General features: G+C 42.4%; 2 protein-coding genes and 1 long non-coding RNA gene across 3 annotated transcripts; 1 reads left to right on the forward strand and 2 right to left on the reverse strand.

The window, feature by feature from the left end:
- Positions 1-229: 229 nt before the first annotated feature.
- Positions 230-2,064, reverse strand: LOC118285764 (histone H1-like). Its single transcript, XM_035609573.2, has one exon. It carries the CDS (start codon positions 1,862-1,864, stop codon positions 1,295-1,297), a length of 570 nt encoding a protein of 189 aa, XP_035465466.1. The 5' UTR covers positions 1,865-2,064; the 3' UTR covers positions 230-1,294.
- A 1,699-nt stretch (positions 2,065-3,763) lies between these two features.
- LOC124851014 lies at positions 3,764-4,467 on the reverse strand. The gene is made up of 2 exons (XR_007032166.1): positions 4,325-4,467; positions 3,764-4,184 (listed from the first exon to the last, which is right to left on the reverse strand). It is a non-coding gene; the product is annotated as an uncharacterized LOC124851014 (long non-coding RNA).
- A 297-nt stretch (positions 4,468-4,764) lies between these two features.
- Positions 4,765-6,341, forward strand: LOC118285755 (protein ALP1-like). Its single transcript, XM_035609562.2, has 2 exons — positions 4,765-4,991; positions 5,209-6,341. Exons 1-2 carry the CDS (start codon positions 4,851-4,853, stop codon positions 5,995-5,997), a joined length of 930 nt encoding a protein of 309 aa, XP_035465455.2. The 5' UTR covers positions 4,765-4,850; the 3' UTR covers positions 5,998-6,341.
- The last annotated feature ends 3,770 nt before the right edge of the window (positions 6,342-10,111 follow it).

The raw sequence follows: 10,111 nt of genomic DNA on the forward strand, positions 1-10,111 counted from the left end.
TTAAATCACTGGAAAACAAGTCATCATTCTACATCCTGAATGGGACAAAAGTGTAGAGAGTAACGTAACGAATCATAAATCACAGAAGATATTGAGCTCAACAGTGACTGCCCACAGCTTCGGTTCTGGAGGTGAATTTCCATTTCACTCACTCCATTGACTTTTCATAAAATTATTTTATAAAAAGTTTTCAGCATGGAACCAAGGCAATAAACCACGAGATGAATTGTTAAGGTACAAGACTGTATTTATTTTAAGAGTGAATAAAACTTCTCAACACAAACCATGAAGGAAATAAACTTTAACTCACTATGATAGTGTAGCTTTAAGTCATGACTTTCTGTGGCTGCATCATGATGTCACATTAGAATAAGAGTGAGATGAGACAAAGAGGAAACAACTCATGAGAGTTCTGAGGAAATGAAGAAGGAAATGTGCAAAGAAAGCAACAAAACTTCTGATTATATTGTTATTCAGAACAATAACCACACCGACTACTGATTACTAACTGGTAGCTGCTGAAGTTTTGTAGCAAATTTGAAGTTGTTGTAATTGTGTGTGTGTCAGTGTGTGTGTAAACTAAACTCCACCAAGGACTTTGTTTTCACCTTTCTTTTTTTTAAATTTGTAAGCACAATTACGCAAAGAAAATACAAAAAAATGATTCCACCAAGCTTGGTGCTGGATGGGGCCTGGGTCTGGCAGGAAGCCATTATGTTTTGATGCGAATCCAAGTGATGGATCCAGTTTTTTTTTCCGGGAATAATGCACATATGACAAAAATCTGACATGTTCAGTGAGCTGATATCATGTTTACAATTTGGGTGTTGGGTGATTATCTTTTGTTATTGGGTTATCACAGCACTATCTGTTTTCTTGTTTGTTCTTGATGGAGGAAATTCTTCTAGTTTGTATGTAGTAGTAGTATGTAACTGTCACTATAAACCAAAAAGTAACACATGAACAGACGTAGTCTGCATCTTCGCTGTGTTAACTTAGATATTTATAATGGTGCATGTTATTATTTTATTGCATTAAATTACTTCCTACACGTTATATTGTAACAAATAAGTAAGAAACATTCCTGTTGTAACTTTTCTCCCTTAAGTCATTAATTAATTAATAATTGTATTTATAACAATCTGTTGGGATGTCAGCTCACAAGTATTGACATCAGTTAGAGGCAGAGGAAGCAGCTCTTTGTGGACAGACGTGTGGGACTTAAATGAGACTTTGAGCAGGAGGAACATGTTTCACAGTGAGGACAGCTCACTTCTTCTTGGCTGCTGCCTTTTCACTCTGGGTTTGACGGCCTTCTTTGTGGGGCCTTCTTGGCTGCAGGGCTCCTCGCCCTCTTAGGGCTCTTGTTGGCTTTCTTGGGTCTCTTGGCTGATTTTTTTGCTACTGCATGTTTCTTCACCTTCTTTCGGGACTTTTTAGTGCCTGCTCGCTTCTTTGCTGCTGCTGACTTGGGCTTCTTGGCCGCTGCGCGTTTCTTGGAGGCCCGTTTCTTGGCTTTGGTAACGGCCTTCTTGAACGGCTTCTTGGCTTTAGGCTCAGCCTTCTTGTTCTTGTTCATTTTAAAGGAGCCTGAGACCCCAGTTCCCTTGGACTGGACCAGGGTCCTCTTGGCCACCAGGCTCTTGATGGCGGTCTTAACGCGGGCCTTGTTCTTCTCCACATCATAGCCTCCTGCAGCAAGAGCCTTCTTGAGGGCAGCCGCTGACACGCCGCTCCGCTCATTGGACGCGGACACGGCCGTAACGATGAGTTCACTGACAGTGGGACCGACCTTCTTTCGTCTCGGAGCCTTCTTCTTGGCTGCTTTAGCCGGGGCAGCAGTCGGGGCAGCTGCTTCTGCCATTACTCCTTCTGTCTTTAAATCAAACTAACGACGATCAGAGTGAAAGAGTGGACTGATGAAGAGCTCGGAGCTGAGGCTTGTACTACAGAATTTGTGGTTATCGAGGTACCTTCAGGTTTAACTCTGGTTTTTCAGTCAGACCAAGATGTTTCTCTTCTTACCGGTGTAAATCACAAGGGTAACTTATGCTGAACAGCTTACCTTCTCCTAGGCAGGTTAAGTTCAAGAAAGTGATCAAAGCCAGTAACCAGTCCAACTACTGACCAATCAGAACACTGGAAAACTAGAGTAATCATTCTACAGGATCCTGACTGGGACAAAAGAGTTTACAGCAGGGACCCCCAATTAGTTTTCCCCCGAGGGCCAATTATGTCAAGCATGTCAGGCCAAGGGCCAAAATGTGTAGTATTAAATACACACACGCATCCACACACCTTTTATATATCTTACTCAAACCAAAAGCATTTTGGTTTACTGAGCCTCTGATATATATAAAAAAATGACAACAGCAAAACAGCAACTGGCATTGCAGCAGGATATGATCAGATCACTAGAAAACCAGCGTCACCATTCTACAGGATCCTGACTGCTTTGTAGTGCAGGCCCCTGTACTACGTAGTGGGATTTCGTCTCAGTCAACCCTGTGTTCATGTGGAAGAGGTGGCTTTGTTAATCACAAGGGACATCGTTAGAACCATGAATAAAGTTTTTAATATGATACGTGAAGAAACACAGATTTTCGACATTTAAAAGTGACATTCTACAAAGTGAAACCTTAACAATATCATCAAGCAACTAAAATAGAAAAGAACCATTAAAAATTCAGTCAGCTTAAAAATATAATGTAAATAACCACAGGAATTTATTATGTTTATTATTGTGTGAATATTATTGCCCTTTTGTCTGACGATGATCAAATTATCATGAAGAGAAGCTGAACTGATGTCAGACTGTTTATACTGCTTAAGGAGAGGAGAGAAGATATTAATGTTTGATGAAGAGAAGATGTTAATGTGTGATGAGATTAATCGGACTCAATTGTTCATTCATAATCATGAGAAAAATTGATCAGTGTGTGGATAATTTTTCATATAAAATATATAGTATTTTGTTTTTACTATTTATCAGTCAGTCTCCTTGTTTTGTTCCGAGCTGCAGTGATAGAATAAGAAATTAAAACACTGTCGGTGATTCTGCTGGAAATCAAATCTGTATTGAATTCAAATTATGCTCTAATAATCAAGGGGCAGTATAAGCGACTTCGGAGAAAGATTGTTTGTCATTGATATTTTGATACTCTGGTCTGAGAAAAAAAATCACAGGGGGCCGCTCGAACCAGCGTTCATCACCATTATGTTAAAAATAATCCGACACTCACAAAAAATTGAGAAATGTAAACATTTTTTAATTTAAAAACTATTGTTTAATATTAACACTTCGGGGACATAATTTAACATAGTTCCAATACATAGGATTAAATCTGTGTGCTAGAGCCTGCGCTATGGCTACTAATGTTTTTACATTTACAGTGTAATGAAAATATAGTTTTCAATTCGATTAAACCACTAGGACTACTCTACAGATATGGAAAATACCATTAAATACACTAACTAAACTGTGCATAGCACAATAACTTACACCAATGCACCTTAGTATTTAGAATACACTTCAAATTTCAAACAGTCCAAATTTCTTCGCATCCAAATTTCATAATTTAGCAGTCATAGCTTGACAGTTAGCTTTCATCAGTTAACCAGGCTACAGAAAAAGTATTGTTCAAGTTAGCTGATTTCCCCCTCCCCCTCTTAGCCTGCTAGCTAAGCTAAGCTAACATGTCGCCGTGCCGGTGTCCCGACTCCACACTCAGTGTTATGTGTTAGGGAAATGCAGAGTTCAGTGTACAAAAAAAATGATTTAATAAACCGTAACCAAAAAACAGACTTACAGTCTTTTAAAGGGCTGAGATTTCATGGCTTTTTTCATAATAAATAAGGGCTCTGTAAGTACCGTAAAAGTGTCAAAACGGTCAATAAACAGACAAATACACAGCTGTTTTTTGTTTAACAAGGCGTCAGGTCTTCCGCTGAAATGTGATGTCACAGCCACACAGTCACCGTCTTCAGCCGTTCCGCCCTCATGGCCCACCTGCCATTCCGTTGCTGAGCTATCAACAACACCAGAGAATGTCGAGGAAACGCTTTTCAGCTGTTTTTTTTTTTACAAGGCGTCAGGTCTTCCGCTGAAATGTGATGTCACAGCTACACAGTCACCGTCTTCAGCCGTTCCGCTGTCATGGCCCACCTGCCATTCCGTTGCTGAGCTGTCAACAACACAAGAGAATGTCGAGGAAACGCTTTTCAGTCGTTGGTATCAAGAAGCTACATTATTGCACAGGCTTCATTATCATTTATTATTATTTAATCATGGCACAGACTTCCTAAGAATATTAATATAAGAGACCAGTTTGGCTAATGCCCAGGAAGCGGCCGACAGGGAGACACGCCGCTACAGTCACAGTGGCGTAACTCCCCCATTCACAGTTGCGTAACTCCCCCATTCACGACAGGAGTTACGCCACTCACGCAACACGTGAGGTGGTTGGTTCTCTCCTGTCGTCAACAACATGTTACCTGTGGTTGGTCTGGCTGTGCTCACTTAGAAAACAGTCGGCCAATCAGAAGAGAGGCTCATGAATATTAATTAGACAGGCCAATCTCGCCTTGTTCCTTTGCAGAGCTCCTGAAAGAAGACATGGGCTGTGTCCGAAATCACCCACTCATTCACTACCCTCTACTCACTATATAGGGAATTCGTTGTATAGTCACTCACCAGCTAAGATTTCGGACACTACTTGAGTTGCGATGGTAATTACGTTTTTGTCGCAGGATTTGCGCCACAAATCACATTTCTCCTTCATATTAAAATAAACAAAAAACAATCCATCAATCGAAATACTCTCGAAACCGCTCTGGCTTATGTCGATAAAATGCCCGCGAGTATCAACTTGTCCGTGTGTATTTTCTACATTATTCAAAGGTTTTTGACAAAAATTAGGCGAAATAGAGCGAGAAGAGAGAGACGGCTGAGAGGTGTTGCTGCTGTGAGACTAGCAAGACGTCGACAAATTGTAAGTGAAAGGATGAAGATGATGCTAGGCATGTACATTTTTTTTTTTTTAAAGAAGATACATTTAGATATGTATATCCATCCACTGAGTTGTCGTCAGACTACACCCCCTCCTGGGGAAACTTGGACAAGACACAATCTTGTTTTCACATGTAAACTTTATTGGATTGTTGCTCTTATTCATATTCATTCACAATATCAATATTTCTGTTTTTTAGCATGGCCAAGTAACTCGGTACTGTGTACTGAATGACCAAGTTCCTGTCTTGGCCCTGTATTTTGATGGTCAAAGTGACCTACGACCTGACTTCCGCCTCTCCAGACCCACAGTTGCTCAGCTCATCGCCCTTCTCCACTTTCCATGTGACCATGGCAGGGGTCCAGGCCTAGAGGTTCTGGTGTTTATGTTTTGGCTGGCAAGCGCAACGTCTTACCGTGTCGTGTCACAAGCATTTAGCATCCCACGCTCCACGGTGCATGACATCATTCACAGGGTTGCTAACAAAATCATCAGTCTCAAGAACAGGGTCATTTACTTTCCACCACAGGAGGAGCTTGAGAGAATCAGCACTGGCTTTGAGCGCCTTGCTGGATCAGCAGCATTCACCAGGGTTGTGGGCAGCATTGATGGCGGCCATATTAGAATAAAGCCCCTGAGTGCGGATGTGCAGTGTTATTTCAACAGGAAACTGTTCCAATCCATCCAGATGCAAGCCATGTGTGACCATCAGTGCCAGTTCCTGGATGTTTTCATTGGGTACCGAGGGTCAGTCCATGATGCCAGAGTGCTTAAAAACACCCCTGTGTATGTGCGCAGTCTGTATCCACCTGAGGGATATTGCATTCTGGGGGATGGTGGATACCCCTGTATGTCACAACCCATCGCCCTCATCACACCTTACAGGGAGCCAGTGAGAGGTGCAGTTGCCGCACGTTTTAACAGACACCACGCAAAGGCCCGTTCTGTCATCGAGAGAGCATTTGGCATCATGAAGACCAGGTGGTGATCGGTGTTCTTCAAGGCTCTGGAGGTGCAGCCTGCTTTAACTGTGAAGGTGGTGGCTTGTTGTGCCATCTTGCACAACTTCTGCCTCAGAAATGGGGACACAGTTGAACCTGTGGAAGAGGCACCGGGACCGGATGACGGAGGTGGTCTGGGGAACAGCTGCGTGGGCACATCGCTGATGCTCTTTCAGCACCAAACACCACTGCTCCAGCTCTTCAGGATTGATGGTTATTTGCTGTATAAAAAAAATATTGCAAAGTTTCTGAAGCCAGCAGTTGCAAATCATATAGCAGTTTTCTGTTCAAGTGTCATTTTATGTAAATAGTTTTAATTGTTATAGCTCAAAGTTCCAATAGTTGTAATAATAGTTTATATTTCTCATAGTATTTGATGTGTACAGTTACTTCTCTTTAACAATGTTCAAAATTAAAGAGAAGTCATTGTTAGCAATTTCTCTGTGAATATCACTGGTCAGTCCTCCTCAATTTCACAAACAATTTTATTTAATTAAAAATTTCACAAACCATACAACTGAACACAATTAACCGATTGGAACTACATTTTCTCTACAATTTTCTCCAGCAGTCCCAGCAACTGCTCCTCCCTAGCCTCTTCTCTCCTGGCCCTCTCCTCTTCCCTCCTCTCTTGCCTCTCGTGCAGCTCCACTACGGGGTCAGGTCTAGCTCTCTTTGCTGGTGCTGGCTCATCTGACCCTGACACACACCCTGACTCTGCATTTTCTGGCTCCTCTGGCACTGAATCAGGGGAGGCTGATGTGGACGCAGAAGGTTTCTCTCCCAGGCTGAGGCAATGAGGCACGGAGGCTGAATAGATGGCCTTCCACCTATTGCCTCATCCATGGGATAGAACCACTTCCAGGTCGCAGCAGTGGACTCCCCTGATTCAGTGCCACTCCCTGTCGGTGGTTTCCTGAGCTCCTGCAAACATTGTAATTTATGTAGAGCACAATTCTGTTCTTATTGATATTTACAACAGAGGAAACACTCTACACTTTATCAATGATATCACTAAAGTCTAATACTACAAATTCAAACCTTGTATGTTTTCTTCAGGTTCTCCCACTTCTTTGCTGCTCGAGCAGGAGTTATGAGGCCAGCCAGGTCCATCTCTTTCTGCACAGCTCTACATAATTTAATACAAAGTATATTGAAACACAACTGCATCAAGCAGACTGGTGTAATATATTGATAGACCGTAGTAAGTAGTTTTATTTTACTTAAGTCTACACATTAAGGATTTGACATCACTCATGACATGACATGACGCACACCCAGCCTGCTGCTGAGGCAAACCGCTTTCCTGAGAAGAGGTGGTCCTTTTCTCTCCTCAGGGGAATTAAATTTGCGACATCCTCATCGGTCCCTGAGGACAGTAAAATAATTATGTGAATCGCCAATATATTTGGCTACGTATGATTAAAATGTTGTGGCACTTCGAACTGTAACTTAACATGCTAACACAGGCGAGCTGACATGCTTGCGGTGATGTGCTGCAGCAACGTTATGCATACACCTTAAATAAGTTTGGTTTAACAAGAACCTAACAAAGGCAGAAACACGATGAAGACTACTGGATAATATCTTAAAGGCAAACAAAGTACCAAAATACTCCATAACCAAAATACTCCTGGCGGATCATGACATTCAGGCAGGCTGCTCTGCTAGCTAGGTTTGCTGATGTTGAACGTCAAAGTAAACAAAAGAAGTGAAGCTAGTGGAAGTTATGTTTTTCAAGTGTCTCTCCTCCACAGTTAAGGCATGACTAGCAGCATTTAGTTATTTGGTATTATATTTAATCATTATTATCTGTTCAACTTACCACTGTTAGCTTTTTTTTCTCCTCTTTTTTTCGCTTCCAGAAGGGTAACTCCTCTTTATTTTTTGAGTGGCATTCGTTGTCGTTGTCATTAAGTTTGTTTAGACTGAATCATGCACGTCACTTGCACCGGGAGGTCTCCTACTTTCATTGCAAAATTTGCGCATTGTCACTGCTGTAGTTATAAAGTTTGTCAACCCTCAGGGGGCCCCGTGACCTGGGGGTGTATTGGTTTAAAATTGCTTACTGCCCCTTTAATGAGTCCATGTATTTATTAACTGTGACAAACTCTTCCTCTGTTTATTAGAGAATGTTTTAACAGTGGACACATGGATCTTTCGGTTATGGCGTGCCACTGATAAGTTGCAGTACTATGCTAACTTTCTGAAAATACCCTTAAAGAACGACTAAACGCTTGAAAGAACTATTTCTAAACCTAAGGAAAGCCCTGCAAGAAACTATGCAAAAAAACTCGAAACTTGGACAACAAACACTCAAAATACCATTACAAAGTACAACTAGCAACGCCACGGCTACTGTTAGCAATGTTGCTACCAAGGTCGAGAATGAAGCTTGGGCCAGGTCGCCCTCAAACTGCAATATACTGGACGCTATTCACTCACTGAAGTAAGATTTCACCAAACCATCTGTCGATATGATGGAAGGAGGATTGGGGAAGCTGAGGAGAGACTCACAGGCTGATGCTGGCTTTACACGAAAACGCTCCCGGGTGAAAATGACAAAATATTTTATCAGATGTGCCTTTCGTTTAGACGGCGACGGCATTTTCGGGGCTTAAAAACGCAAAAAAGTGAAACCACCCTCCAGAGTGGAAATCTTAAAAAACGCTCCACCGTTGCGCTTCCGTCTAAAGGGTTAACATATGCAGTACAGGCAAACAACAACAAACATGTCGGATTATTTCCATCAGTCGGACATTCAAGTTGCCCTAGCTGCTCTGATATCTATCCAGGAGTCATTTCAGCAGTTAAGCCGAATAATCACAGATAATATAACAGAACAGGGAAGGCGCATTAATTACCTAGGGCAATTGTTTGATGCACCAATTTGGCGGAGGCGAACCAGACAGCTTTGGACAAGACCCGGGAGAACCAGTCGATGGTGGGACAATTTTTTTTTTTTTTCGGACGGTAGGCTATTTCACGCTACTAGGGAAGAGAAGTAGAAGGAAGTTTCAACGCATGCGCGCGCTCTTGGTGGTGTTGTGTGGCAATGCTTCACAGTACCACCTAGCCACCTGGCGTGCATACTACAACGAATTTCACACACTTTTGCGTCACCGTGTGCACGCAGATTTCCCCCCACAGATGGCCCGGTTATGGTCCATGAATATCAGTTACGGGATGCTCTACCCAGCTCATCTGATTATCACACACAACAATCAGCGTCTGATCTTCAGGTCCTTGTCAGAGGCAGAGGACTATCTGCGGAAGATACAAACAGCAGCAGGAGGATCTCCATGATTTCAGAGCTGAAACTAACACTATGATGCTACCTTCTCCTTTCTTCTTGACTCTCCTAACTCAATCTCAGGTGTAAAGGTATGACTGTGAACCTGTGTTGTGGCAGATAAATGACTCAAGTCAGAGACAATATGTCGAATTATGGTCTATTTGTTTACTGTGTTAGCGAGGTGTTTAGAACACGTTGCTCCTCGCGGTGTGGATCAAACGTTCTACATGACCAGGGTTAAACATTGTCTGCGATTTTTGCCTGGGCTTAGTTTTGGTAAGTACGGAGCCCCGGAGAGGACATGTAGAGAGCAAAACTTTTGCGAGATCTCGCAAGTTATCCTATGATAGTTATCCTATGATAAACTGAAACCATATGGCATTTGTATTACGGAAGTATTGATGTTTTTTTCAAGGAAAATAGTCTGGCTGAAAGCATAAAAGCGAGTAGTAACCCAAAAGTGATCGAAGGCTATTACATGGAAGTTTTGCAGCATTTAGGGGGCTGCCCTAGAACTGTGAGAGGCCATCTTGGAACCGAAAATGGCAACATTAGAGACTTTCATCGTGTCCTCGTCCCGACAGACCAAGACGGGACCCTTGACATTTACTTGGAGGGTGCCAGCACCACCAATCAAAGAATCGAGTATTGGTGGCGTTTTCTTCGCAGCCAGTGCGTGGAGTTCTGGTTATCCTTATTTGCAGACCTCAGGGACAACGGGTTCTTTGATGGTGGGTTTCTGGACAAAAGCCTCCAACAGTTTTGTTGCATGGTACTCATCCAGGTGAGTTAATGAATTATAGTGT

Source organism: Scophthalmus maximus, chromosome 15, assembly GCF_022379125.1.
Source record: "Scophthalmus maximus strain ysfricsl-2021 chromosome 15, ASM2237912v1, whole genome shotgun sequence".
In the NCBI taxonomy this organism is placed as follows: Eukaryota; Metazoa; Chordata; class Actinopteri; order Pleuronectiformes; family Scophthalmidae; genus Scophthalmus; species Scophthalmus maximus.